The 14,592-nt window shown below is 47.1% G+C and overlaps 1 protein-coding gene across 1 annotated transcript in view; it reads right to left on the reverse strand.

Moving 5' to 3' along the window:
• Positions 1 to 398: 398 nt before the first annotated feature.
• ppp2r5d (protein phosphatase 2, regulatory subunit B', delta) overlaps positions 399 to 14,592 on the reverse strand; it is a 36,963-nt gene continuing 22,769 nt past the window's right edge. The window contains exons 8-17 of the mRNA XM_040033750.1: positions 10,164 to 10,223; positions 9,899 to 10,007; positions 9,766 to 9,819; positions 8,970 to 9,140; positions 4,841 to 4,968; positions 4,200 to 4,301; positions 4,051 to 4,123; positions 3,621 to 3,668; positions 3,402 to 3,512; positions 399 to 2,882 (exon numbers count right to left, since the gene is read on the reverse strand). Of these exons, the coding sequence (XP_039889684.1) occupies positions 2,745 to 2,882; positions 3,402 to 3,512; positions 3,621 to 3,668; positions 4,051 to 4,123; positions 4,200 to 4,301; positions 4,841 to 4,968; positions 8,970 to 9,140; positions 9,766 to 9,819; positions 9,899 to 10,007; positions 10,164 to 10,223 (994 nt within the window). The 3' untranslated portion in view covers positions 399 to 2,744. The remainder of the gene's footprint in view (positions 2,883 to 3,401; positions 3,513 to 3,620; positions 3,669 to 4,050; positions 4,124 to 4,199; positions 4,302 to 4,840; positions 4,969 to 8,969; positions 9,141 to 9,765; positions 9,820 to 9,898; positions 10,008 to 10,163; positions 10,224 to 14,592) is intronic.

The following is a 14,592-nucleotide window of genomic DNA, read 5'->3' on the forward strand; positions in this document are numbered from 1 at the left end:
GTCAGCGCGTCCGAGAACATCAACGGGAGCTTGAACGCAGCACAGGAAGGTTCCTGTGAGCAGCAGCTGGGACAGGAAGTGGTTGGATTTTTGCACCTGTGGAATAATCACAGCGCCATCTGCAGAGTTTTGGGGTCATTTGAAACACTCCCTCCAGCTTGAGTCTGAGCGCATGATGGGGAGCAGTCGTGGGTTTACATCCAATCAGATGTCAACAATGAACAGGCTCCGCCCCACCAAGCAGTTCAGGTTGTTTAAATGGACGAATTAATCAGACTGAGTTTAGTTCAGTTTTGTCTTCACTGAGATGTTTGAGTGTTGCTGTGAGACCGCCATCTTTGTAGTTTTTTGTAGTTCACTTGTGTGTGTGCGTTTGAAAGAAACACGCAGTGGGCAGGTTGACTGTACTTCAGTTTATTTCTGCTGTACATACATGAACATCTGTACAAAATCAGACTTTCATACCATGTGATGCTCGACCTCATTAAACATCTGTACACGATGACAGGAAGCAATGTCTCACTGTCACGGCCCGAGTGGACAGCACGCCGTCACACAACCCCGCTCCACCTGTCAGTCACTGCTGGAGAGAAAAACAAACAGCTGTTTGTGCTAAAGGTTTGGTTCAGCAGCGGATTCAAAAACATTTTTTCAGCTCTCACAAAAAACAAAAATATAACTTAAAGACTGAGTGCGAGAAAGTTTGGTTCAGCCTGGAAACGGAAGCTTTCACTCCAGCAGCGAATGACTGACAGGCGGAGGGGTCTCCGATTCTGACTGACAGCTGGATCTGTAGAGGACACGCCAACACGGCAGCAGGAAGGAGTGCACGAGCGATAACAAATGAAACAGGCCCACAAGAACAAAGACTAGAAAGTATGTCGGCGTGGCCACAAGTCCATACGTGGGATAGTTACAGAAAAGACAGAACCGTCCACCTCCACGGAGGCCTTTTTTCTTTTGTTCCTCATGTTTCAAACTGTTAAACAAAAGCACACGAACGGCGAGGTGGACGTGTCACAGCGTGCAAAATGTTTGGCCAATGAGGTGCTAAATTCATACAACTGACTTCATGTCAGCGACGCCAAACAGGAAGCTGAAAACGAGCCAATCGCATTGTTCCAAATCTGCTTTTATTACGAGCATCAAAACTGAAACGAATTAAGTTTACGCCGTGAAGAATAAAGGATGGATCATGTGACCTCAGCAGCCAATAAGGCTACGACTCCACTGACAGAAAAAACACAAAAAATTTTTTTTATAAAGAAGCAAAACATTTAATAAAAAAAAAAAAGTAAAAAAAAAAAGGTGAAAATTAGATTTTAAAAAGTTACAAATTTAAAACTAAAATGTGAAAAAAAAAATCAAAATGAAGTTGCTGTTCTTTTACATGATGACGGCGTCGTTAACCTTTCCTCCTGTGTCCTCTTTAAGGGCCCTCCCATCTGGCACCAGTGCAGTCAATCAATAACTGATCAATAATCAGGAGCGTTTGACCTTTAACCCGAGGAGCTGCTGGCTAACACTTGAGGCGAGGCGCCCTCAGCTGGACTAAAAAAAAAAAAAAGATACACAGTGTGTGTGTGTTGGGGGGGTCCTGATAGGATGTTTACATTCACTGCGTCTTCCACATCATCATCATCATCGGCCCGCTTCAGTCTGCCGGACGTACAGACTAGCAGTCGATTGGCAGAGCTAGGGTTCAGGGGCGGAGCTGTGAAGCCGCTGTTGGAGAACCAAGCGGGTCAGTGAACGCATCAGCGCTGCGTTCAGGTGCAACGGGACAGAAGTGAGGAGCTGCAGCAGCACTGCGAAGCCCAGACCACTCTGCGTCTACTTCTCGTTTCCACGGAAACACTAGGTCAAAAATCCCCCCTTTTGAGGAAGGGGCTCTACACAAAAAAACTCCGCCTTGTCACGGTTCATGCTTTTATTCTGAAATGTCAGAATGCTGTAGCTGATGCCTTTTTGTTGAACTGTGAAGATGATACAGCTGATGCTTTTATTCTGAAAAATAGAAAATGAAAAGCATTTAGTTTGAAGCGTACAGATGCTACAGCTAATGCTCTTATTCTGAAACACGTCCAGGTATTTTCAGTCCTGTTTTTATTTTGCAGGTAAAATTTTAGTTGATCGTTTCGGCCGACTTTTATTTGTTAGCGCGTTTGCGATCATCGCTGTTCTGCTGTCCTGAACCTGCTAAGGTTCTGATCACTAAAAAACAGGAACCAGCTGACCTGCTGCTGGCTCGCTGGATGAAGCATTCAAAGACGATTGTAAAAGTAACGGTGAGGCGTGTGGGCAGAAAGCAAATGCAGAGACAGCAGCTGCAGATCACGCAGCGTGCCGTCCTGGGGCAGGACGGGCTGCCGGCGATGCGTTGGTGTGCCCGATGTGGGTTCAGAACAAACAGCAGCAGGAGTTAAAGCGTGGGTGGAGGCGTGGGAGTGTTAGTGCAACATGAAGCTGATGTCCAATCACGGTGGACCGCTGACACAGTTTAAACAGCAGGTGGACGGACGGAGCTTCTACAGTGTCCTACGTGTGGTCGGCCACCGGGGGGCAGAGCTGAGCCGTTCTTATTTTTTTATTTTTTTTTATTTTATTTTTTGGGTGAACGCGGCGGTGTCAGCTCCACCCTAGTCTGACCCGGGACCAGGCTCTCCACGACGGCATCAACTTCCTCCCCAGGGAGACGGACGCAAGGGGGCGGAGTCTGGATTAGGAGGGGCCGCCTCCTCTGGTCAGAGAGCCTCCTGATTGGCCGTCAGGTACTCTTCAGCTCGCTTGTGAGCCTCCAGAGCTTTGATGGTGTAAACGTCCTGCGGCAGCTCCGACTTCCTCCTCATCAGGACCTTATCCTTCTTTAGATCCTTCAGACCCTGCAGGCACGCACGCACGCACGCACACACAAAGATTCAGTGATTAAAAATATTTCACACACTCTCTGAAACTGAACCAATATTATTCTTGGTCGGCGTTAAATTTAGAAATTACTAATTTTTTTAATTTTTCAAAATAAAATTCAAGTAAATTTAAATGTGTTTCTAAATAAAAACAAATGTACCACTAAAAATATTCTCTGGGATTTAAATGTTTTTCTTCTCATATTTAAAGTAAAATGTCAGACAATCGCTGAGAAACGAATTCTAAAAATTAATTTTTTGCACTGATTCAAACATTAAAATGTAAAATTACAGGAATTCATCTAATTTTTTAATGAACAATACTTACTGATGCAATTATAACTAAGAGTTTGGAATCAAACTGTCGTCACATCAAACAGGAAGTCACAGAGAAAATGTCACGCCAGAATATTAAAGCATTTTGTCTGCGAGGACGTGAGTGAGATCACTGTGTCTTTGTGTGCGTGCGTGTGTGTGTGTGCGCGTGTGTGCTACCTGTGATGCCTCGCTCTCCACAGTCTTCTTCAGCAGCTGGATGTCTTCAGCTGTTGGCGTCTCTGTCTCCATTGAGTACACAGCAACGCTGCTGTTACTGTACACCATGTACTGCGCGCGTGCACACACACACACACACACACACACACGTACGTTACAGGTTGCCCTGATCCTCATGGATCGTCACATACACACATTAATTAGACACTGGGAGCTGACCTCTTCTTGTGGGTGGAGTCCTGGGCGTAGGGGGTGGAGCTTACTGCTCTGAAAGTGAAGAGAGACACAAAACGTTAATAGGGGAGGAATCCCGATGACCTCTGACCCACATTTCATCTAGAGACTCGGGGGACAGAGCTGATTAATCTGCAGATGGATCAAACAGAAATCGTCCACAGAGTGAAATCAGTGAACAGCCACCTCCTGCTACAGACACACAGTATGTCCTGGTTTAACATGAACTCACTGCTGCAGTGCTCCCCTCACACTGACGGGTAGTTTCCTCCCAGGTATCGTCCTGTAAATAGTTAGCTAACCAATCACATGACGTCACGCTGACAGAAACGTTAGCAGTTGTTTCTTAAAACCAGCGTCAGTCACATCTGCAGGGCTCAGTGTGCAGCGTTTCACATCCCCGTGCTTGCTGTACCTGAGGGTTCTGCCGAGCCAGCTCCTCGATCCTGTGCCAAACCTCCTCCCGCTCCTTCAGCTTGTACTTCTCCCTGCAGGAGACGCACACAGTGAGAAAGAGGAGCAGAGGAAGAGGGGCAGAAAGCTGTGTGAATCCCAGAGTCGTACTTTTGTTTCTCGGCCTTGTACTGCTGCGTGCAGTCATCAAACAGCTTCTGGTTCATCTCCATGAAGAGCTTCAGGGCGTTGTAGATCAGGCCGTGGATCGTCCTGAGGAGGAGGAAGAGGAAGATCAGTGTGGAAACAGTGTGAGCTGCAGCGAGAACAAACAGGAGCCAAGACTCCTTCTTTCATTTATGTTTTATTCATTTGTAACGTCTGTGACGGAGGCGGGACTGTGATGGCCTCATCGTCACACTGAACTCTGTGGGCGGGGTCAGAGGGAGTGTTTTGGCCAGTTCCTGTTTTAAATGAAAGGCTCGCTGCACCACTGAAATGTGCTCATCAACTTATTTTTACGACTGTATGAGAAAACCACACACATTCCTGTGATGTCACACCTGTGATGTCACTCCTGAGGACCCTGCAGGACATCATTGATCTCACAGGACAGAAAACGAGCGTGGGCGCCTCAAGCAGCTTCCTGCGCTCACATCCTCACCCTAACCCTCCAAAGCTCAGCTCTCATTGGCTCAGTATTGATCTGAACACTCGTTACATCAGTGCTCCTGCTGTCTTTGTCAGGACACCGCTGACTGGCTAACAAAGATGTGGGCGGAGCTGATCAGTGGTTCGTGTGTGTGTGTTACTTGTTCCAGTGGCTCTTGGAGTTCTTGTAGAGTGCAGGGAACATGATGGGGAGGATCTTGGCGGCGTTGTCGCTGATCAGACTCATGATGTACTCGTTGTTCCAGTAATACAGCGCTCTCTCCGCCACCTGCGCGCACACACACACACACACACACACACACACACACACACACACACACACACCTGTGTAGGTAAAAGCTGAGCTGCAGTCACTGGGAGCTCTGGTCTGATCTGGAGGACTCGGGTTAGAAGCCCACTGTGATGTCACACATTTTTACAAAAGCTGACATTCAGAGGAAATGACACGTAATAATAATTCCAAGATGGCGCGGCCACGTCCAGACGCCTTCCTGACCACTCCGCTCCGACTATCTACTTTTCTTGTTTTTTACCTATTTTTTGCTCTGGTTTTCATCCCAAAATCCTCTAGTCTTATAGTTTAGGACAGCGGATCACTTATAAACATCGGTGCCAAGGTTGCACATCTAATCTTGGACACTTTTAAACCCGACCCTTCCTGGCCGCCAGAGATTCTACGCGGCGCGGAGAACAACAAAGGACGGGCCGCTCATCCGAGGCGCAGAACAAAGAAGCGCCGGGGGAAACGCGCTGGTATTAGGAACAGACTGAGACAGCAGGCGCATCGCGCACCACTGCCCAGTATCCTACTGGCCAATGTACAATCCATGGAGAACAAGCTCGACGACCTAAGAGCAAGGGTCACCTTCCAACGTGACATGAGGGACTGCAACATTCTGTGCTTCACGGAGACATGGCTGACCCCCACCGTGCCGGACCAGGCCGTAACTCCATCGGATTCATTCTTTGTGCTCCGCGCGGACAGAACGACAGAGTCGAACAAAACCAAAGGTGGGGGAGTGTGTTTCATGGTAAACAGAAAGTGGTGTGATGCCAGGAGCATTTCTACTCTCTCCAGCGGCTGCTCGCCACATCTGGAGTTCCTGAGCATTAAGTGCCGCCCTTTCTATCTGCCCCGTGAGTTCACCTCGGTCATCGCCACGGCGGTCTACATCCCACCCCAAGCGGACACAGGTATGGCTTTGTCCGAATTACATGATGTGCTGAGCTCGCTTCAAAACAAGGACCCGGGGGCAGCCCTCATTGTAGCAGGAGACTTTAACAAAGCGAACCTCAGACAAGTCATGCCAAACTTTTACCAGCATGTCTCGTGTCCAACGAGAGGGGATCGAATTTTGGATCACTGCTACACGCCATACAAGCAGGGCTACAAAGCTGTCTCACACCCGGCTTTTGGGAAGTCTGACCACAACGCCATCTTCCTCATCCCCCAGTATAAACAAAGCATACGGAGGGAAGACGTGACCACGAGAGAGGTAAAACGGTGGACTGCCCAATCAGAAGCTACGCTACAGGACGCACTCAACGACGTCGACTGGGACATGTTCAGAGCATGCGCAGTCGACATCAACGAGTTTACGGAAGTAGCAGTATGCTTCGTCAATATGCTAGCGGAGGAGATTATCCCCACTGCGAGAGTCACCACATTCCCAAACCAGAAACCGTGGATGGACAGATCGATCCGCACTGCAGTAAACGCCAGGACCGCCTCCTACAACGCGGGTCTCGCCACTGGCGATATGAGCGCCTACAAAGCGGCCTCATACGGCGTGCGGCGCGCGGTGAGAGATGCCAAACGCCGGTACCGGGAACGTGTGGAGTCCCACTTCCACCAGGGCGACACACGGAGTATGTGGCACGGACTACAAAGCCAGGGACACTGCGCTGATCAACGCTGACTCTGCATTCACCAACGAGCTGAATCAGTTCTACGCCCGTTTCGAGGTTAGCCAGGCGGCTAATGCTATCTACCGCCTGACTACCGAGGACAGTGACGTCATCAGCGAGAGACCGGTGACCAGCATCGCGGAGCATGACGTCCGAGCGGCACTGAGGAGAGTGAACACAAGGAAAGCGGCGGGGCCAGACGGCATCACCGGCCGTCTGCTGCGCTGCTGTGCTGACCAGCTAGCAGGTGTGTTCACTTACATCTTCAACGAGTCCCTGGCGAAGTCTGTGGTCCCCACATGCTTCAAAAGATCCACCATCATCCCTGTGCCCAAGAACAGCAAACCCTCATCCCTGAACGATTACCGGCCAGTTGCACTGACCTCGGTAGTAATGAAGGTGTTTGAGAGGCTGCTGAAGAACATCATCTCCTCCTCCATCCCAGACACCACAGATCCGCTGCAGTTCGCCTACAGATCCAATAGATCCACAGAGGATGCCATCGCCCACGTCCTACACACCACTCTCAGCCACGTGGACAAGAAACAGGGTAACTATGTGCGAATGCTGTTTGTTGATTACAGTTCAGCGTTTAACACAATAGTGCCCTGCAGACTGTTCACAAAGCTGAGGGATCTGGGACTTAACAGCCGTCTGTGTGCATGGGTGTTGGACTTCCTCACTGGCAGAACTCAGGTGGTGAGGGTGGGCAGGTGCTTCTCCAACAGCATCACCATCAACACAGGAGCACCTCAGGGATGTGTCCTCTCGCCACTGCTCTACTCCCTCTACACTTCGGACTGTGTGGCCACCCACGGCTCCAACACCATTGTGAAGTTTGCTAACAACACAGTGGTGTTGGGCGCCATCTCCAACAACGATGAGGCGGCCTACATGGATGAAGTGAAGAATCTGGCATCGTGGTGCCAGGACAACCACCTCCAGCTGAACGTCAGCAAGACCAAGGAGCTGGTGGTGGACTTCAGAAGGGGTCAGCACAGAGACTACAAGCCCATTATCATCAATGGAGCTCCAGTGGAGAGGGTGCAGTCCTTCAAGTATCTTGGTGTCCACATCTCCTCAGACCTGACATGGGCTGCCCACATTCAGGTCCAGACCAAAAAGGCTAGGCAGCGCCTGTATCACCTACGACAACTGAGGAAGTTCAGGGTCTCTCCAAAGATCCTCAGGATTTTCTATACAGGCGCTGTGGAGAGCATCCTCACACAGAACATGACATCGTGGTTTGGGAACAGCTGTGTGAAGGACCAAAAAGCTCTCCAGAGAGTGATCCGTACAGCAGAACGCTGCTGCAGGATTGCTCTCCCCCCGCTTCAGGACACCTACACCAGGAGATGCCAGACTAGAGCAGCGCAGATACTGAAGGACCCGTCCCATCCTGGCAACAAACTGTTCCAACTTCTGCAATCTGGTAGAAGGTTCCGCATCTTCCGGGCAAGGACAGAGAGACTCAAGAGGAGCTTCTATCCCCAAGCCATCCGTGCCCTAAACACACACACCCGCCCTCTCACATCATCTATAATTGACTGAGTCAGGACTCTTCCAGACACTAAACCAAGGCACAATGTACATTTCAATTCCTTTAATTTTAAATATGTTTATATTGTCTATCCTGTAAAATAATCAGAAGTCTATTCTTATTAATGTACAGAATTCACCTGCTTGCTGCTACTACTGCACATTCACCCAATGTGTGTGTGTGTGTGTGTATATTATTTATATATATATATATATATATATATATATATATATATATATATATATATAATGTTTTTCCTCTACACCCCCCCCCCCACAATTTTTTTGCACATGTCGAGGAGCGTGTCAGGCTACATTTCACTGTGTGTTATACTTGTATAACTATGCATGTGACAAATAAAGAACCTTGAACGTTCAGGTTTGCATGGACACAACTGAACACCTTTTCAACCAATCACATTCATTCCCTCTAATCTGATCCCATGTGTCCGTCACCAGGCGGCGGGGACAGGAAGCGGTCGTGTTTCACAGAAACAAACAGCCGCAACTGAGCGCGCTCAGACACAACATCGTTCACTGGATCCGACTTCCCACTGAAGGCTGTGCTCTCCGTGCCCGGTTCAGACCCAGCGTCACTGAGCACTTTATCCGGCCCACATCTCAGAGTCACGGGTAAAGCCAACATGCATGTGTTTGGACTGCGGAGGAAGACGCACAGCCACAACCACAAGCAGCCTTGCTGCTGCGAGGCTAACCACTGCGCCGCCACGCCAACATGCTTCCACCCTCAGTGAGCTGGAAGAGCCCAGGCACACAACCGGCACCGTGGCAAACAGCTAACAGAAGCCCTGGTCCTGGTACCTGGAAGTGCGGGCTGGAGACACACTTGGCGAGCTGTCTAAAGAGCGGCTCCTGGACTTTGACGAACTCTGACGGCTCGATGACGTCCAGAATCTCCTCCAGCTCGTTCAGGAACATCACCTCCTTCGGACTGTGAGTTTTTGGCCAGAACTTCAGCAGACCCATGATCACCTGCAAGGGTCAAAGGTCAGCGTGTTACAAAAGTGTAGTTACAGCGATCATAACTGCAGCTCTCCAAACAAGCATGACGATTCAGTCGCTGAGCTTCGATGTGATGAAGAGCAGCTCTGACTAAACTAAGTGTAAATGGAGCCCGGCGTGCAGGACACCTGCAGCCAGGAATCGAACCGCCAACCTTTCGATTAGTAGCTGACCTGCTCTGCCCATAATTATGACATCATCAGGTCAGCAGGGCCGAATCGTGCCACATGGATCAAGTTTGTTTGCTTGTTTTCTGGGTTAAATCTGCTCCGCCTTAAACTCTGATGTCTGATTGGCCGATCAAACGTGCACATGGCGTCCACATGCACAGTTTTTTAAATGTTTGTGACATTTCTGCGTCAGCGTGAGTTTATGCTGACAGTCTGAACTTCCTGTTTCGGCAGGCTCAGGCGCAATAGCGACCAGTGAGGCCGGTGCAGAGTTGAACGCCCTGCCAGGTGAAGGCGCTCTGACGTGTTTCGGTACGCACTTAAGCGCATGACCGTGTATTTTTTGTGTGCTGGTATTTCTGTGTGTGTGGCGCTGCAGAAACCCAGGGTTGTCATGGAAACAGGCTCAGCAGGGAGGTACTCACAGGTTCGGTCAGGCTGCTGTCCTTCTCCAGGAACTGGACCACGCAGTAGGCCAGCTGAGGACGAACAGACAGACGCAGTCAGCAGAGACACACGGACGCTACAGACGAACTGACGGACAGGGCGACCTCTGACCTGTGGGTGGTACACGCTCAGAGACTTCACTTTGTGCAGAGGCAGCAGAACCCGGATCAGGAACATCTTGTGTTCTTCTTTGAGAGGCAGCGCGAAGCCGTTAATGATGCTGAGACACACGGGGGGGGGGGGGGGGGGGGGGGGGTCACTGAGGTCAGAGGTCACAGGGTTTGTGTGTGTGTGTGTGTGTGTGTGTGTGTGTGTGTGTGTGTGTGTGTGTGTGTGTGTGTGTGTGTGTGTGTGTGTGTGTGTGTGTGTGTGTTACCTGCCCAGGATCTCCAGCAGCTCAGCAATCCCGTTGTGATGTTCCGTCTCATAGATGAACCTGCAGGTGGATCATGTCAGAACCTCGACTTTATTCACGTCGCACATTTAAAACAACAGAGCTGATTTAGGCTACGTCCACACGTACCCGGCTATTTTTGAAAACGCAGATTTTTCTATGCGTTTGCACCTTTCGTCCACACGTAAACGGCGTTTTCGGTCACTGAAAACTGAGATTTCTAAAAACGCCGGTCAGGGTGGAGATTTTCGAAAACTCAGTTTTTGCATTTACGTGTGGACGAGGAAAACGGAGAAAACGCAGAAAACGCAGCGTCAAAGGTGTGCGCTGCGTTATTGTTTAGGTTTAATGAATTTCTACAGTACTGTTACTGTTACTCTCTGCAGTGTTTACATGCTCACATATACACACACAGTTACTGTCCCTCCACACATACGACTCGGTTCTGCTTCTGTGCCCCAGCTTTGTTTACTATTTCCCACCGAGGCTTCTACACTTCTGATTGGCCGACATTTCTACACGGTTAGGAATATATTGCCAGCTGTTGCTTTGGCATGTTCCTAGCAGCGTTTACGTGTGGACGGGATTATTTTTTAAAACGAAAAATCTCAGTTTTCAAAAATACCCGTGTACATAGCCTAACACAACGATCAACATTAAAATAAAATCAGAAAATCCAATCGTCTGTGAGGATGTCAAATATGTACCAATGTGTTTTTAATAAAGACTTAAATGTGTGCAGGTATGGAAAGGTAGCTTCTTCCATAGATCTGCTGTTACTGCTGCAAAAGCTCCGTCACCTCAGGTGAGCTCAGAGCTCTCACAGGTGTGTGAATGTGGAGCAGCTCAGACAGGTGCACAGGTGCCAGTCTGTGAAAAAGTAGCAATAAAATCGTAAAATCAATTCTAAGGTGAAGATGAAGGGGTGTGGTCATGCATGCATGTTCGATACCTGTGAAGGACAGCACGATAAGGCTTCAGCTTGGCTCTGATGAAACCAGCCCAGACTTTTTACAGCAACACAACCGTAAGGAGCCAAATGACTCGAGTGTCAGAAGACTCGCTTAAGGGGTCAAACTTAAAGCCTGTGACATCTGTCTTTCTGTCATTAAGATTTAACAAATGTATCCTCATCCAGGGCTTAATCGCTAAGACAGTTGAGCTCAGGCTCCTATGGATCTCTGCTGTTCAGCCGAATGAGCACACACACATTAGCAAAGAGGTAATATACACAGTGAAAAAAAGAAGTGGGCCCAGAATAGACCCTGAGGTACTCCTAAAGCGAGAGGTGATGTTGTAGAAGAACAGTCTCCCACAAGTACAGAGAAACCTCTGCTGGTGAGGCATGAACCTCGTCAGAAGTGGCTTTGATTGGAGCTTGGTGTTCTAGACGAGACAGAAGGACGCCAAAGGCAGCAGACGAGTCTAGAAGCAACGAGCGGTCTCTGATCTAGAACCTGACTCAAACTCTTCCACACACGATATAAACGACTGTGTCTGTGACGCGGTCATTTAGATACAGGTCTGGAATTAGCAGTGTTGGCCAAGTTACTTTGAAAAAGTAATTAATTATAGTTACTAGTTACTTCTTCAAAAAAGTAACTGAGTTAGTAACTGAGTTACAAGATTCTAAAACTAATTAATTACTTGAAAAGTAATTCAGGGCTCTAGACTAACTTTTTGCCACGGTTGCACAAACGTTAGGCACACCTAAATTTTTCATCGCTGAACGCCGCAGTTTTACATGTGCACTTTTTTGGGGGGGAATTGCTGTCCACACAGACAATATTGATTTGGAAATGATTAACTAACAATCTTGTGCTTGTGCTTAAAGTGCTTTGGTGATATTGTAGACAATGTTAAACTTAATAATCATCTCTGCTCCTCTGACGACCTGTTTGCTGCTGAAAGGCCGTGGGCGGAGGGGACACTTGGGCATTTATCGCAGCATATATTGTGTTTTCTGGATACACTGTGCTTTTTCAGCATTCAGAGATTGATGGCTCTGTGTCAGAGCTGGCTATGAATTTCAGACGGATCAGGCCTTAACTTAACACAAAAGTTATCAATAATTCTTTTCATCTTTTCTCATTACCCACAGCTACATCCACTCTGTCGGGCCTAGGCTGCTCACTAGGGCTGCGTATCATCACTGATTTCTATAATCCATTCGATTCTGATTCAAGAGATCCCGATTCAATTCAGTTTTGCCTCAGACAGTCAGAAATATTATAATTCTGATCATTTATCAGTACTGATACATGTGAGACTTCATCAGAGGTGTGAGCATCACAGCAGAGGCCTTTGTGTCAAAGTAACTGAGGATAAAACAGAAAAACATGAAGGAGATTTTCCTGGCCTGGACTTTTATAGCAGAGAACCTTAAAAATATTCTACAATATTCTGCAATTTTGCATAGTTTTAAAAAGTTTAAATTTCTTCAGTATTGAACAGCAGAAATGAGGCTTTTTTTCTTTCAACATATTTTTATTGATTTTATAATTGAACAGTATACAACAATCACCTTCAAGAGAACACAATAGAAGGTGGACGGCAAGTCAACAAGGTGGTAATACAGCATACATAAATGTTAAAACAGAGTACATTTCACTTAAATTTATCCATCAGGCTAATGACTGGTTGCCAAATCTTATAAAAAAAACAAACAAACTCTCTCTCGGTTAGACAAGGTAAGAAATTAAATGACCTCGGACGAGAAAGCCTAAGTAAAAAAAACAAAAAACAGTGGCCGACAGCGCTGTAAACAACGGTAGACTGATGGGTAATAAGCGAATGAATAATGCCGAAAACAGAGATTTGAGACGGGAAACTGTTCTTGAGAGAGCGAGAGCTGTGCATGAAGTGTGATTTTATCGTGGGGGAAGCAAAACAGCAAAAGTTAGTGGGAATTCATGACGATGTTTATCAAATGTGAAGCGTGGTTTGCATCTTCTTTTGCTGCTGGTTCAGTGAATTTTGGTTGGAGAGAGACAAAACCTGCAGCTCAGAATCGAGTGCAAAAAAGACGTAAACACAGCGCGGACCCGATGCATCAGAGTCAGCGAGCTGTGGGCTTTCAGCCTCGACGCCGTGTCCGTGTACGGGCTGAAAGCCGAGAAAGAGAAAGCTGATTCTGATGCGTCGGGTCCGCTCTGTGTTTACGTCTCTGTGCAGAATCCGTGTACCTGCTCTCATTTACTGTTTGGTGGTCGTTGAAATAGTTTTGTGAACTTTAACCTGAGATTCTCGCGTTTCTGGCAAAAAACATTTATATTTAAAAGTCGATTCAGGATTTAATGAATTGATATCGCTTTATTCAAGCTACTCACCTCTGTCTATCCGCCTGCACTTTCAAACGTACACACGAAGGACTACATGAATATCTGGACCACGACCAATCAGAGCGGTCCCGCCCCTGACTATCTCTGATTGGTTTAGACCACAATAGGGGCATAACGTGTGTCTGTCGTTGACCACACGGAGACTTTCAGAGTTGCAAAGACTTTTTTTTTTTTGTTACTCGAACAGGTGGTCACACCGGTGCGACCTAAGATTTTTTTTTAGTCACACCATTGAAAAATTTGGTCGCACTCTAGAGCCCTGTAATCATTGCGTTACTTAAAAAAAAAAAAAAAAAAGTTTAACCCTCTGGGGTCCAGGGTATAATTGGCCATTTTTAACTACTTTTGATGTTTCCTGTACATTCCACCTTTAAAAACTGTTTACTTTGCCTTGTTTTCAGCACAACCTCACATGTCTGAATTTACAGGTGTTTTCATTTTGACAGACTGTATTAACACAATTGATCTAAAAATCAGACAAAAAACAAAATTTGAGTTGAAAAAGTTATATTTTTACTGTGACAGCCACAAACATATTTAATGAATCACATTTCATAACTTTAAATGCAAATATAAATGGTCAATTTAAAAATCATATGCACAAGTTTTGCAAACAACAAAGTTATTTGCAGCCATTTACCTTTGACCCCCTTTTTTTTAAATAACCATTTCAAACTATTTACAGAACAATCAGCTGTTCTTCAATAAGATGCCACAAATTATTTGTGCCACTGCAAAAACATCATTTCTGTCCACTATAAAGGAGAACATCACAGCCTGATACCTGCAGGTCTGACAGCAGCAGGTGTGTCACTCCTGTTTCTACCTGGAGACAGCAGTCGCCTCATTCTTCTGACACACAACACAAAACTATCCACAACACTACACAGTAACTACACAAGACAACACACTAACTACACACTCCAAACACCACAAATCTCTCAAAACTCGCTCTCTCTCTTTTTCTGCTATCTCTCTCTCTCTCTCTCTCTCTCACTGTCACTCCTAAAACTTCTCCCTCTTCCCAAACAACCAAATGTCATGTTGCCATATCATTTTTTGATTGGTCG

This window comes from Simochromis diagramma, unplaced genomic scaffold, assembly GCF_900408965.1.
Source record: "Simochromis diagramma unplaced genomic scaffold, fSimDia1.1 OVJJ01000176.1, whole genome shotgun sequence".
Lineage (NCBI taxonomy): Eukaryota > Metazoa > Chordata > Actinopteri > Cichliformes > Cichlidae > Simochromis > Simochromis diagramma.